Source organism: Siphateles boraxobius, unplaced genomic scaffold (assembly GCF_051911475.1).
Source record: "Siphateles boraxobius isolate OS27281-9 unplaced genomic scaffold, OSU_SipBor_1 13, whole genome shotgun sequence".
NCBI classification, from domain to species: domain Eukaryota; kingdom Metazoa; phylum Chordata; class Actinopteri; order Cypriniformes; family Leuciscidae; genus Siphateles; species Siphateles boraxobius.
Genome location: NW_027508733.1, coordinates 19,932,021 through 19,946,468, shown reverse-complemented (window position 1 = coordinate 19,946,468; position 14,448 = coordinate 19,932,021). Strand labels below are relative to the sequence as shown.

Below are 14,448 nucleotides of genomic sequence, written 5' to 3'. Positions count from 1 at the left end.
AAGACAGATATTTTATGAAGTCATTCCTAAGGTGTGTTCACATTTAACCGTTGCTCGGCGAGATTTTGTAGGCGAAATCTAGTCATTCCAATAGGAATCCATGTAATTTTGGAGTTTTACATCAGGACGAAAAATTCACAGATTTCGCTCAAGTTGGTTGTGCTTCATACATCTCTATTTATTTACTCTATGACTTTTTTTGCGTGCAAAATTTCACTAATATGACCACACCCTTAGTTTTCATGAAATCTTTTGTGTTACTTTGGTCCATGTTGGCAATTAAACTCATTGGTAAATTGTTCTTGTTTTCTTTTCTATCAGGAACTCCCATGTCTAGATGATCTACCAATCTTCTCCCCTACGAACGACTCCTTATCCGTATACACCAATACTGATATCCTCAGGACTGATGTGACATCCAATGTACCCACAATATGGGACATCAAAACACCATCATCAGTCCAAGAGGTAAGGCTAAATACACACGCAAATGCTGATGATAAACTTAACTGATGGTTTACCGGTGTTTTTTGGCATTTTTGTTGAATTACTATTATTAGCATAGTAGCAGAAACCACACCTGTGAGGGACACACCCACAAACTGAACATTTGTTCCCACTCTTATAGTAAAGCATGTGATCTTTCTGTTGACTAACTTTTCTTCCTTTCTTTTGTTTCTTTTGTTCCTTAGCAGGTGAATTCTAACAGGTTTCAAGGTTTAAACTCTTTGGATGACATCACTGCTATCATCAATACACCACCCATAGGAGGTTATCAGGTATCTCTCAATCAACACTTCAATTCAACAGTTCAGTCAAACAGCGAATTATGTCTTTGTTTCTCTTTCTGTTTTTCCTTCTCTATTATAATCGTATTATGTGTTTACACAGAGACCCCCAACACAGCCAGAGGAGGAAGAGGAAGTTGAGGTGGAGGAGGCTGAAGAGCTGGGTCATATTGACACCTATGCCGACTACAGGCCCTCAAAATGTGAGCGCTGTTTTTTTTCTTTTTTTTTCACACATTTCGTGCCTATTAATTTCATGCTAGAAGATTCATAATGTTTTTGCTCTGTTTTGCTGCCACAGCCAAGATAGGAAAATCCCACCCAGACCGAGTGGTCGAAACCAACACTTTATCTAGCGTACCTCCTCCAGATATCACCTACACCCTGTCCATCCCAGAGACCACCATAAATGGCGGTCTGCTCTCTGCTTTGCAGCTGGAGGCCATTATCTATGCCTGCCAGGTACCCTGAACAAACTTTGCCTTTCTTTGCCCACAACATGCACAACAACAAATGAAAGAATATAACGGACTGAACTCTTCCTATGTGAACTCTCACATAGAGTCCAAAAAATCTCATGTCTAAATTCATTAATTATTTTGAGGCTATTTACAAACAATTTTAAATTGTTTAGATCCTGCACTATTTGATTGTTTGTTTCATTTAATTGAATTTATTGTTTTATTTTGAGGCTATTTACAAACTATTGTAAAATTGTTTATATCCTGCATTATTTATTTTTGTTTGTTTGCTTTATTTAATTACATTTGTTTTATTTTGAAACTATTGACAAACAAATTTTTAGCTAGTCAAATCCCAATTTCCCAGCCTTATTTGTCATTCAAAAATTTTATGACAAAAATTATTTACCATGAACTACCCCCTGAGACTTGATTTAATGTGAAATATAATGCATTTAATAATCATCAAATGTTAATAATTTGGAATGAATTCAATTAAAACAGTTAATTAAACTGATTATTTTCTTTTTATTCTTTGAATTTTATACTATGCTTTAAAAGTTCTACAGTATCATTCAGTTTAGAATTGGCTTTTCTGTTTCTCACAAAACTCTCCATCATAAAGCCATAGTAAAATCAGCTTCAGACTCTGTCTGCAAATATTTTTTACCTTCTCATAATACTTGGTACAAACAGGCCATTAATATAGTCTTCTTTTTAACACTACAGCAACATGAAGTGATTCTGCAGAACAACCAGCGGGCCGGCTTCCTCATCGGGGACGGCGCCGGAGTGGGCAAAGGCCGCACAGTGGCTGGCATCATTTTAGAAAACTACTTAAAGGGAAGAAAGAAAGCACTATGGTAAGCCATCTGCAGCATCATCAAGCCCTGTAAAACCCACACCATTGACTCTCCCACATCAAACACAGACTCTGGATCTGTTGCCTCATCCTTCTCATCTCTCCTCCAGGTTCAGCGTCTCCAACGACCTGAAATATGACGCAGAGAGAGATCTCCAAGACATCAATGCACCCAATATACAAGTGCATGCCTTGAATAAGGTCACTATTACTGCGCGGCTCAATATGGCAGCCCTGTTGATGGAGATCACGTTTCCAGTGTAGCTCATTCTCACAGATTTTCCCATAGCTCTGCTCGATGTGTCTAACTGTTACTGTTTTCCGTACAGATAAAGTATGGAGACACAGCTACCTCAGAAGGGGTCCTATTTGCGACCTACTCTGCACTGATTGGGGAGAGTCAGGCAGGCGGCCAACACCGGACACGGCTAAAGCAGATCCTAGACTGGTGTGAGCCGGGTTTTGATGGAGTTGTATCCTTTACCCTCTATAGAGATATGTGCATAACATAGATTTTGTGTGCAATGATTTTATAACTTTTTTTTGCCTTTACCCCTTGCAAAATTAAAGCATTTTTAAAAATTAAATAATAATTTTATAAATTTTCACTCTAAAATATTATACTTATTAAAATATAAATATTCATTACAATTTTATCTGAAAATATATATGTATATATATTGTGTGTACTGTGTGTGTGTGTATATATATATATAATATTAAAATATACATATTTTACAATTTATACAATATCAATCAATTTAATTCAGTAAATTTGTCTTTGTATATAACTTTTTACAGTAATATTGTTTTAAATCAGCAGTAGTTGTGATTTTATTTATTTAATTATTTTATTTATTTAAAATAAATATATTTATAACAAATATATATCGTTTTTATGTTTATTTATAGTATATTTATCATATAGTTTATTTATATGTTTACAATAATATATATATTGTGTTAAACCATTTTTATTTCTTACTCTTAAAATACATTTTGTATAAATGTTTTTTCTTATAACTTCAGAAGCTATCTGTGGACTTCTGTGGCGGTCTGTTTTCACCCCCAGTTTTTATTTTTATTTTTATTTTCTTTGAACAATCCTTTAAAGTGAATATAAAGTTGGCTTTACCCTTGACCACAAGTGACCCATAGATTATATTTGATGAATGCCACAAAGCCAAAAATGCATCATCCACAAAGATGGGCAAGGCCGTGCTGGATCTGCAGAACCAGTTGCCGTTGGCCAGAGTGGTGTACGCCAGTGCCACAGGTGAGTCTCTGCACTGCAGAACACTTGCAGCAACCCATATTATGCCAGAGGTTTAAAGTGAAGGACTATTGTGTTTCTCAGGTGCCTCAGAGCCAAAGAACATGATCTACATGAGCCGTCTGGGAATCTGGGGAGAGGGAACCCCCTTCAGAACCTTTGACGACTTCCTCCACACCATTGAGAAGAGGTTTGTATAGGACCACAAACTTGTTGCTGGCAAATATGAAAACTTTTTTTTTTAAATATGAAATCTGAACGTACTCTTCATTTATAGGGGCGTGGGGGCCATGGAGATCGTTGCAATGGATATGAAGGTCAGCGGGATGTACATTGCACGCCAACTCAGCTTCTCAGGAGTTGCATTCCACATAGAAGAGATCAGCTTGGATGATGATTTCAAACTTGTGTACAACAATGCTGCTAAACTTGTGAGTTCAGAGGAGAATCCGTTATGCAGTTTTTTTTTAGGAATCTTTGGCGAACAGATTTCTTTGGTTTAAATGAATAGCATTTATTTGAAATGGAAATCTTTTGTAACATTGTGTTGACACTCACTTTTATCAATTTAATGCATCCTTGCTAAATAAAAGTATTAATTTTTATTTTTAAAAAACATACTGAACCCAAACTTGTGAATGGTAGTGTACATGTTGAAAATAACTATTAGATTATGGGCATGGGTTGAAAACATCTTCTTTAATTCATTAGATCAACATAACAATCTCCACTGAAAAAGTTGATGTCTATAGAAATGGTTTGTTATAAAAATTATCCTGGCTGCACTTTTCCATACAGTGAAAGTGAATAGGGACTAGGGCTGTTAAGCCCCAAAACAACAAGATTTTACCATAAAGCTATCATAAAAGTTATATATTCCAAACCCTCTGAAGCCATACAAAACCATTATTAAACTGAAAATGTGTCCAATGCTGATAATCTTCCCCTGAAATGACCAAGCTACAGCAGAGGGCAAGATTTTCAATAACAATGGCTAAATTTCAGTCTGTTTATCACACAAAACTATCAAATGACATCGAAAACAGTGCAATTGTAATATGAACCACTTTTACCATATTTTAAAAGTAATTTTTTTTCAATATTGGAGCTTGATACCTCCCGTCCCCATTCACTTGGCCAGGATATATGGGTGAGTGAGAGTAAATGATAACTGAATTGTCATTTTTGAGTGAACCCTTACCTTTAAATGTAGTACAGCAAATCAAGTACCTGAACTGGTCTGTAAAATGGGACATAATGCTGTGTACACATATCTGACACAATCTCCTCTGCAGTGGGCGGAAGCTTTGGTTGTGTTCATGCAGGCCGCTGACGAGCTCTGCATGAGCTCCAGGAAGTCTCTGTGGGGTCAGTTTTGGTCATCCCACCAGCGTTTCTTTAAATACCTCTGCATTGCCGCCAAGGTGCGGTGCCTGGTGGAACTGGCCAAAAAGGAGTTAAAAGCAGGAAAGGTCAGTCACATTAGAGAGCCTGAACTCTTCCTAATAAAACATTATTTGTTGCAATAGGCATTTTACACTCTTACTTTCTTCTCTCTAGTGTATTGTGATTGGTCTGCAGTCAACAGGTGAGGCTCGAACCAGAGAAGTCCTCGATGAAAACGACGGACGCTTGGACAGATTTGTGTCTGCTGCCGAGTAAGTGAAATTTGGGCATCATTGAAACCTTTCTTAAATATACAGCCACCTTATGACTACTTCTTTCCAGAGTAGGACTCTTGCAGTTTCATAATGATAGAAAGGTTTCTCAATATTTGTGTTACTGTGGTCATCTCGCAGTCCATGTATCATTCTGAAACCTATGTATAAGTGTTATTTGATAAGAACCACATCCTTAAGCCAATTGCAATTACTCAAAAACTCTTTTTCTGCCCTAACACGTGGTTTCTCAGGGGTGTGTTTCAGTCTCTAGTCCACAAACACTTTCCATCAGAGAAGCAGAGGAGAGAAAAAGGAGCGGTGAACAAGAGGAAACGTGAGTTGTGTCGCACACTAGTAAAGTTGTCCATACGTTGTCCCGTCTTTGCTTTCTGCCTCATGGTTTGATTGAACGCTCTCCTGCAGGTAAGCCACGGGGCCGACAGCCAAAGCAACCTCGACACGGCACTGATGTAGTTGGAGTTATCAACATTAGCGATGACAGCAGCACCGAGTCTGACGCCTTGGACAGTGACTCCAACTCCTCACCTGACTCGGTCCAAGACAACAGTGACGATGTCATCTTTGTCGATCAAACTAGCTATCAAATGGGTATGTTGAATGGGTATTTTATTGTGCAACTTATCTCCATTTATCCTGATGATTTTTTTCCATCCTGAAGTCACTTCTTTAATGCACCTTTAATGTAAGTGTATGCTATAGTTTTTTTTTTATCTATTTCTTCCTTAGCACGTTTAGAGGAAATGAAAAAAGGGCTTCTCAACAAGATCGCTGAGCTGGGAAAAGAACTACCACTCAACACACTGGATGAGCTTATCGATAAATTTGGAGGTCCAGAAAAAGTATCAGAGGTTATTATTTATTTATTTGTTCTAGTGGTCCAAGTATTGTTATACCTTAAAAAACAAAAAAACTAGGTTGTGTTAAAGTCCTAAACATGCTTTGTGTATACGCTCAGATGACGGGGCGTAAAGGCCGAGTGGTGCGTCTGTCTGACGGCACTGTCCAATACGAGTCCCGCGCTGAGCAGGGCCACACCATTGACCAAATCAACATCAAAGAGAAAGATCGCTTCATGAATGGAGAAAAGGTGAGAGCAAGTCTCAACAAGGAAATCTGCTACCTTTTAGACTCTGATTTCTTTTGTGCATTCATTAAAATGTTTCACCTTACTCCCTTCAGGTGGTAGCCATAATATCAGAAGCGGCCAGTTCAGGGATCTCTCTTCAGGCTGACAGAAGGGTGAAGAACCAGCGTCGAAGGGTTCACATGACCCTGGAGCTGCCTTGGAGTGCGGACAGAGCTATCCAGCAGTTTGGTGTGTAGCATTAACTCATGTCTACCTCTGTCCTTGTCATCAAAACTCTCTTCACATAAAGAATGCAACCGTACCACAACCACTGACAACCCTTTGTGTTCTTCAGGTCGCACTCATCGTTCCAACCAGGTCACAGCTCCAGAGTATATCTTCCTTATCTCTGAACTGGCGGGCGAGCGACGATTTGCGTCCATTGTGGCAAAGAGGCTGGAAAGCCTGGTGGGTCCCTGACATGCAAACTCCTATTCTTTTCTGACTGCAAATGGTTCATACACACTGTGTTTAACATGTGGTGAATTATGGGCCATTCATGTCTTATGGTTATAATGGAGTGATAATGGAATGAGAGATATTCCAACTAGGGATGTGCCCAAAGCTTAAATTCAAACATACATTACAGTACATCAGATTTCACTTATCACGTGAAGATAGTAAGGAGAGATGACTGCTACTCCCTGTACACAGAGTACGTGTGATTGCAAATTCGAGCGAGCATGAATTTAAAAACGATTTCAGTACAACACATATTGATTGCAGCTCCCTGACATCCGCAAATTATATACAAAAATAATTACCCCACCATTTGATTTCGAGAGAACTCAAAAGCATTGAAATATATCTGTTCCACCCATCTGGTATTTTTTCCCATCACTATGTCTATAGGGGCTCTGTAGAATGCGTCATTTCTTTTACAAACATAGTAATCGGCTTTGGGCACATCCCTAGTTCCGGCTTTAAAAAAAAAAGTTTTTTGTTACACTTCCATTCCGTACTGGTCACATACTCTCTGTGTAACATGTTAAAACATTCAAATCTCTCCTCTGGTGCTGACATTTCTAATCTTTGTGTTTGCTTTTCACAGGGAGCTCTGACTCATGGTGACAGGAGGGCCACAGAGTCTAGAGACCTAAGCAAATACAACTTTGAAAATAAAGTGAGTAACTGTTTCAAATAGAACAGTAACACTGTTAAGAAAATACTCAAAAAAGTCATGTACTAACCCATGGTCTATTTTGTCTTTTCTTCACAGTATGGCACCAAAGCTCTAGATAAGATTACCAAAACCATCCTTGGTCAGATCGAAAGCAAAGTACCCCCTCCAAAGGACTATCCTGGTGGAGACGCCATGTTCTTCAGAGGTAAATGGGCTCTATTTTTGCATTGCTCTCTTAAGATGTGGATTAGCTAGAACATTGATCTCACAAAAGCCACCAATGCCTCCTTATCTTAGACATGAAGCATGGTATGGTGGACGTAGGCATGCTCTGCAGTCAATCACGGTTGGGCATCAATACTGAAAAAGGTGAGGTTTCCACAAGAGTTATATCGTACATTTCATAACAGGCACACATCCACGTATTTGTCCTGACCATGTGATTCCTCTTCGTTTCAGACTGCAATATCACCAAGTTCCTCAACCGGATACTGGGCCTGGAGGTACACAAACAGAACTCCCTCTTTCAGTATTTCACTGACAATTTCGACTACTTGATCGAAAAGGACAAGAAAGAGGGCAAATATGATATGGGAATACTGGGTAAGCAGCACTTCTTCTGGTGGGGTGGTACTTTAAGTTGCATTGATATGCTTAGGTGACAACAAAGTATCTGCTTTCTCTCAGATCTGGCTCCAGGCAATGATCAGATCTATGAGGAGACACAGGAGAAGTTTCTAACTGCGGGAAATCCTCAAGATGGTCAAGTTATCCTGTATAAGGTCCGTCTTTGAAAGAAGTGTGCATGAAAGTTGAAGACACACCAAGTTGAACTGATTCTTTAATGTTGAGGTTCATACAAACCAGCTCTTTAACGGCTGAGAGCTCCAAAAACATGCCTAAGGCACAGGAGTTTCATGCGTGACACACCAAGAGCAACATTTATTTATGACGGCTTACGCAATGGGGACTAGTTTCCCAGCCGTTAAGTACTTCCTTAAGTGAGAATAAACCACACTCTGTGAACTTTCTGTTTTGCATAGATTTTAGATCCAAGCATAGCTAGAACATGTTGGACAACAAGTTTAACAAACATTATCTCTGACAGAAATGTTTGTTTTGTTGCGCAGATAAGTGTAGATAGAGGTATGCCATGGTTGGAGGCTCTCCAGAAGGTCCAAAATCTCAGCAACCCGGATGAAGGTTTCTACTTATCCCATAAAGTGAGTATTTGGGCATTGAGGCAAAAAAAACCTCTTCTTTCCAAATTTGCATTTAGTTTCCTTTTAGTAACACAGGAAAGATGGTTGCTTAGAAGAACCTTCCTGTTTAAGGGTGAATGAGGGTTCGTGTGTAATTAGAGTTCTTCCTTAGTTGTCTGATATTGAACATGTTGGTGCCTGTCTCTTTTGCAGTTAAGAGGTAGCTACCCATGCGTGCTGCTAGCTGTGCAGGGCCGGGAGCACAACATGATCATCTACAAACCAAACATTGGCAAGCAGGCCCAAATGGAAAGCCTTGATAAACTCCAACAAAAATACCGCAAGGTGTGTTCAACCTCTTCACCATACATGTAATATTCTCTAAATAAAATGATAGGAAAAAGAGGCCTTCCTGAACGTGGCACCTGTAGAGCTGCTGTGAAAAACCTCTCTGCTGCCATCTAGCGAGCATTATGGGTTTACGACACTGTCTGAGTGATGTTTTCTACCCATGCTTCAGGTCACACCAGAAGAGGCACAGGACAGCTGGGAAAACCAGTTCACTTTCTCCTTCAGGAAATGTAGCCATGCTAACTGGTGAGAAAAGAGACTGTCCCAGCTTCTAACTTGGTACTAGCCAAACTGAGCTCGGAGAACCTAATGTGTATGCATGTTTTATGCAGGAACGGGAGATGCAAGAAGATAGAGGAGGGTCAGGAGTGCTTAATGGGCACTCGGTTGCGTCAGTACCACATGTTGTGCGGTGCTCTACTCCGTGTGTGGAAGAGTGTGTCTAATGTGGTCGCTGATGTCACCAGCACCAGCATTCTACAAATTGTTCGCCTCAAGACAAAAGACAGCAACAAACAAGTTGGTGAGTTAACCTGTCCTCTTCTTGAGGATTTCCTAACTAGCAGATTGTGATGCTCTGGATTGATAACCAAAAGGTTGTAGGTTCTGACCCTGCTAGGACACCATTCCAATCGTTCTAATGAAGTTGGCATCTTGTAATCATTGTTCTTTCTTTCACCTAGGTATAAAAATCCCAGAGACCTGCGTGTCAAAGGTTCGTCAGGAGTTGCTGAGGATGGATGCCGAGGTGAAGCAGCGACGCCAAGAGAGGGAGCAGCAAGCGCAAGAGCAGCGTCAGGCTGAGGAACAGCAGAGACTGATGGTGCAGCGTCAGCATCAAGAGTTCTTGTTAAATTACTTCACCCCGTCTTTGGAAGCTCCCAGCCTGGCCAGCTCACCCACCCCTAACATCTCCTTCACCCCTTTTCCTTCCCTAAAAACCCCATTGGACGAAATCCTGGACTTGACAGTTCACAGTACCTCTCCCTCCTCCCAAGTTAGCACTCAAACTGGACTGAGTGTAGACAACCTCACTGGGCCACCCGCACCTTTAGTGGAAGACTTTAACCTTGAAGCATTTATTCAGGAGCAGCAGCAGCAACAACCAAGGCAGGAGAGCCAGTCCACACAGGAAAGCAGTACAGCACGGGACACTGACCTGCTGGACATGATACTGAATTCATTTATGACAACCCCTAGCCAAAATGACCCTGCCTCTTCCACCTCAGATGCACCTTTGTCAGTACCCATGGTCTTGTCAAGTTCCTTCTCTTCTTCAATGTCCCAATTCACTCCAACGCCGCTCACACCGTCCTCATCTTCTTCCTCTTTGTCGCAAGTCTCTCTCCCCCCTACAGACCAGCAAATGCTCCCGTTACCGAACAGCCACTGCAGCTCTGAAGCCATTATAAACGTACGGGAAGTTTTGAACAGCATGCTGCAACGTGGAACAGAACCACGCTATTCCGTCATTCAGTACCAACAACCCGAGTGAGACGGAGTAAGACTCCTGTAAACGCACACACTCAGGGCTGTAGTCTGACCACTGTCGGTGCCATGCTCCACCACTGGCCTCGAAACCACAAGCATGAGATTCTGCTTCACAAGATGAGGGAAGTTCAGTGTTTGCTCTGTTCTTGAGTCAAGTATGATCCCTACACAGTTTGTCTTGAAACTGCATGCCAGAACTTCAGGATAGTTATCGAGGTGGTCATCCCAGTTTCAACATCCTGAATTTTATACCCTGGGACTTTAAAGAGAATTGATTTACCAAAAATTGTTCAAGCTCAAGTGAGAAAATTACTTAAGGTTTGTATAAATTATATCGTACCACATCAGACGGGATATTTTGCTTAAGTTCCTTAAGATTTTTCTTATGCGGGAATAAAAAGATATTTAAGGTACCCTTTTGGTTCATCACTGGATGAACCCTCTGGAGAACCTCAGATGTCCTCAAAAATCTTCAATATATATTTTAAATGCCTCAAAGATGTTCTTTTATAAAGGGGTCAACTGTCTTCAGAGTTACTAAAGGAACTGTTTGTATGTTCCTCATGGAGCATTCTTGACTCTTCATTTAAGAGTGTGCCTAGAGGTTCTTCAAAGGGTTCTGCCAATGTTCCAACGTGAGGAACTGGTGCCACTGGTATCTTTTTTTTTCTTCTCTTGTATCATTTTCGTGGCCAAAGATTCCGTGTGGGCCAAGCTGAAGTACAAACCTCACATATGCAAGACGTACCACAAAGTTTGCTTCGGCAAGGAGCTTAAGCTTTGTTTTGCATTGGACAATCATCAGCTTTACATTTCCATGATGAATTTCTGTTAGACAAAACACTTTTCCTGAGGAGCAAGAGAACAGGCTACTGTCGAAATGTGCCTTTGGAACATACAGTGGAATGTAGACGTAAACACGTACTCCTGTACTGTCATGTGCAGATGTTTGTAATGTATTTATTGCCTTTATTTATCAGGCCTTGAATCAGTGTGCTAGTAGGAGGAGTGTGATTACCTACAGATCACTTACCTGTGCAGCTGTCTCTCTGTTGTTCTAAAATAGAACAGTCTGTCCTGCTGTCCCCCGTCTCGCAATGTAACGCAAAACGGTAACAATCTATTCGCTGACTGATTGGTTGATCCCAAAAGGGCTTTAGTCACACTTAATCCCTGTAATAGTACAATCTTTTCACTGTGACCTTAAGATATACAGTCCAGTGTGGAAACAAAAAGATCAGACTTCAGAGTTTAATCCGATGTAAAACGCATCCAGGGTAAATTCAAGAAAGGGCAATAAAGCTTTGATCTAGTTGAATTTAAGCCCTTTATTTAAATAAGTTAATTAATTTAAAAAAAATGTTTTAAATCTTTGTAACGTCTATAAGAATTATTTGATTATTTGTATTTAACGTTAAAGGGACATTTTTTATATTATTGTTTTTATTTTATGTTTTAATGATACTATGATATTTGTAACTGTGCAGACAAAAGACAATCTGGCAGGCAAACAAAATGGCAAACAATTCAAAGCAAAATTCTGTTTCGTTAAAGTTTTGCTCTGTTCTTTACTGCTGCACTGGATGGTTGAATATTTTTCAGTTTATCTTCATTCTTTATACAAATTATACATTCTTAAATATTTTCACTGCAAAATTGAACTGAAACCCAAATATTAACTTCATAGCTCTACGGTGTTAAAACCACTCCCTATCTCAGAATGAAATTCATAACCAATTAGTTAAAGATGTTTTATAAATTTTTCAAATGTCTGCGTTAAGAAAAGATTCCTGTATGTAAAATACTGTCAGCGACACAGATCAAATATGATTTATTTATCCTTTACTGCTTATGCTCTGCACAAATTTCTTATTTTATTATTTTCAATAAGGGAAATTCTTTCAGCCACATTTGCACTTGAAACTTTTTGTGTGTAATTATTTGTAGTTTCTCTCATGCAAATAGTTGTTAAACACTCATCGTGTAATTCCCATTATATTTAATGAAATTCAAGCATTTGATTAATTGTTGCATAATATTTAGTGCATCTAATAGTTAATCTTACAAGTAATCCACAGTCTGTTTTCTCAGTGCCTCCCCAAAAACAGCCAATGAGAAAGATGAACATGGGACTTCAATGTCTGTTATGCATTCTAATAAAGCATCTCATGCAACAAAATAACTATACGATGAGGCCATGAAAGTGGGACAAAGTAAAATTTCACCCTTTGTTACTAATTAGAAATCCATTTGACTTTCTCTGTGTATGATTTGCACTAAAACAGCATAAATGAGTTTCTGTATTGTGTGTGTGATCCAGTGCTGCCAATTTTTTTTTGCTCTCGGTCTTTCATGGGAATGTTCAATACTGTTAACATCTCGATTTATTGGCTTCGCTTTTATATCAATATGACTTTTACGTAATTTATTGCTATGAGAAAAACTTGCTACTGACTGTATGTATCTTGTACCGTTTTATTCATGTGTTCTTATTGGTAATGCTTTTGTCATTTTCTATAGGCCTATTTATAATTTAGATCCAATTGTATATATTGTAAAAACAAAATGTGCCTTTTGACTGTTTCTTAAAGAAATTGTTTTCTACATGTACCTAAAGAAAGGAACATATTACAGTTCAAACTTTATTAACAAAGCAAAAAAATAAAATGTTCAGATTCCTGAGTTTGTGTTTTGGTGAATTATTTAAAATGGTTTTATTGTTATATTTTTGTGAACTGAAATATTTGCCTAAATTAACATTTTAGTTCTGCTGACAGTTGTTAAAGAAAAAAACAATTTACATATTTTTTTAATTAAATTTTTTTTCCACATTCGTGTTGAATTACATCTAGACGTTTAGTGGTTGTAGTTTTTTAATTGTAATTTATTTTAATATAAAGTTGTTTCCCTTTGAAAGTTTACTGGGGCCCCCTAGTGGTCACCTGTCCACTGGTTAAGAACAAATGTTCTAAGATTATTCTAGGTTGCCTATTTCAAACTTCAAAGGATACCATCGTATTAATATTGCAGTATCATGGTTTTACCATCGTACCAATGTAAAAAAACACCAACAAAAAACACGTTAACACCATACACATTATAGCCTAACATGATTTGTAAGTGTATGGAATGTCATAATTAAAATTAATATAGGCATCCCTCACACTTGCCACCACTGACCAAGTTCAATTCAGCCCAAAGAAAGTATTTTCAAATGAAACTTGCCAAAGAAAATATAAGAAAAAAAGTTCCTCATAGACTCTGGAAAGTCAAGAAGAAGCCAGCAAGCAAATGCGGTGGTCACAATAGTGCATTTCATTGTAGCCTGCTATTTTACCTAATATATATAGCCTTCTCACCTTTAAAAAAATAAGAATCTTACCTTATTCTTGGTTTTGCAATCGTGTTTAGTTACAAAGGAAAGTCCTGTGAGTTAATTTACTTAAAATATAACAAGAAGTTAACGCATTTCAGTCAGTTGTGTGATCGTTCTAATACCGCGCGTTCCCCAACGGGGACGCTATAGCATAGAAGAAAAAAAATTCACTAAATCATAACAAATATTTTCTCAGACATATAGGCATACCGTGAGCTTAGAATTATACAGTTCTATCTCCGTTTAGGGTAGTTCTGAGATATTGAGCATCAAAGTTTTTAAATCCCTGCTGTTTTGTGAGATGGAACCTGTTTATTTTATTAATAACTACTAACAAAATATTTTTTTTTTTACAAAAATAACACCACACAGGCATTAATAAACACCTAATGGATAAGATTATGTCAAAAACTCAATTTCGACCAAAAGTGGAGATAGAACCATAATTCTAAGCTCACTATACATGCGAAGCATATGTAAGCAAGAAAAAAATCTAAATTAAAAAATCCTAGCAAATCAGGTGTTATAGTATACCATCGAAGCTCATATTTTAAAACGTCATCATGGAATTTGACTCAATGTATTATATTGTGGGCACTCTATTGTATTCATTCGACAACCAATTATTGAGAGGAAATTGAAAATAAGACCAATATGCCAATGCAGTGTGTGGTGTGGTGTAGGTGTAGTCATAGATATCTATGGGTGTAGTA

General features: G+C 38.5%; 1 protein-coding gene across 3 annotated transcripts in view; it reads left to right on the top strand.

Moving 5' to 3' along the window:
* sbno2b (strawberry notch homolog 2b) overlaps positions 1-13,041 on the top strand; it is a 47,920-nt gene extending 34,879 nt beyond the window's left edge. For 2 of the 3 annotated variants that reach the window (XM_077226405.1, XM_077226407.1), the window contains 28 exons: positions 322-468; positions 693-779; positions 892-991; positions 1,090-1,250; positions 1,979-2,112; positions 2,222-2,312; positions 2,441-2,584; positions 3,270-3,387; positions 3,469-3,574; positions 3,662-3,815; positions 4,680-4,856; positions 4,945-5,042; positions 5,297-5,379; positions 5,469-5,654; positions 5,793-5,914; positions 6,022-6,153; positions 6,246-6,381; positions 6,488-6,600; positions 7,244-7,315; positions 7,412-7,520; positions 7,613-7,684; positions 7,775-7,918; positions 8,003-8,097; positions 8,446-8,538; positions 8,731-8,862; positions 9,038-9,114; positions 9,201-9,391; positions 9,552-13,041. In XM_077226405.1, the coding sequence (XP_077082520.1) occupies positions 322-468; positions 693-779; positions 892-991; positions 1,090-1,250; positions 1,979-2,112; positions 2,222-2,312; positions 2,441-2,584; positions 3,270-3,387; positions 3,469-3,574; positions 3,662-3,815; positions 4,680-4,856; positions 4,945-5,042; positions 5,297-5,379; positions 5,469-5,654; positions 5,793-5,914; positions 6,022-6,153; positions 6,246-6,381; positions 6,488-6,600; positions 7,244-7,315; positions 7,412-7,520; positions 7,613-7,684; positions 7,775-7,918; positions 8,003-8,097; positions 8,446-8,538; positions 8,731-8,862; positions 9,038-9,114; positions 9,201-9,391; positions 9,552-10,363 (4,086 nt within the window). In that variant the 3' untranslated portion in view covers positions 10,364-13,041. The remainder of the gene's footprint in view (positions 1-321; positions 469-692; positions 780-891; positions 992-1,089; positions 1,251-1,978; positions 2,113-2,221; positions 2,313-2,440; positions 2,585-3,269; positions 3,388-3,468; positions 3,575-3,661; positions 3,816-4,679; positions 4,857-4,944; positions 5,043-5,296; positions 5,380-5,468; positions 5,655-5,792; positions 5,915-6,021; positions 6,154-6,245; positions 6,382-6,487; positions 6,601-7,243; positions 7,316-7,411; positions 7,521-7,612; positions 7,685-7,774; positions 7,919-8,002; positions 8,098-8,445; positions 8,539-8,730; positions 8,863-9,037; positions 9,115-9,200; positions 9,392-9,551) is intronic. The other variant, XM_077226406.1, reaches the window with a different exon arrangement.
* Positions 13,042-14,448: the final 1,407 nt, after the last annotated feature.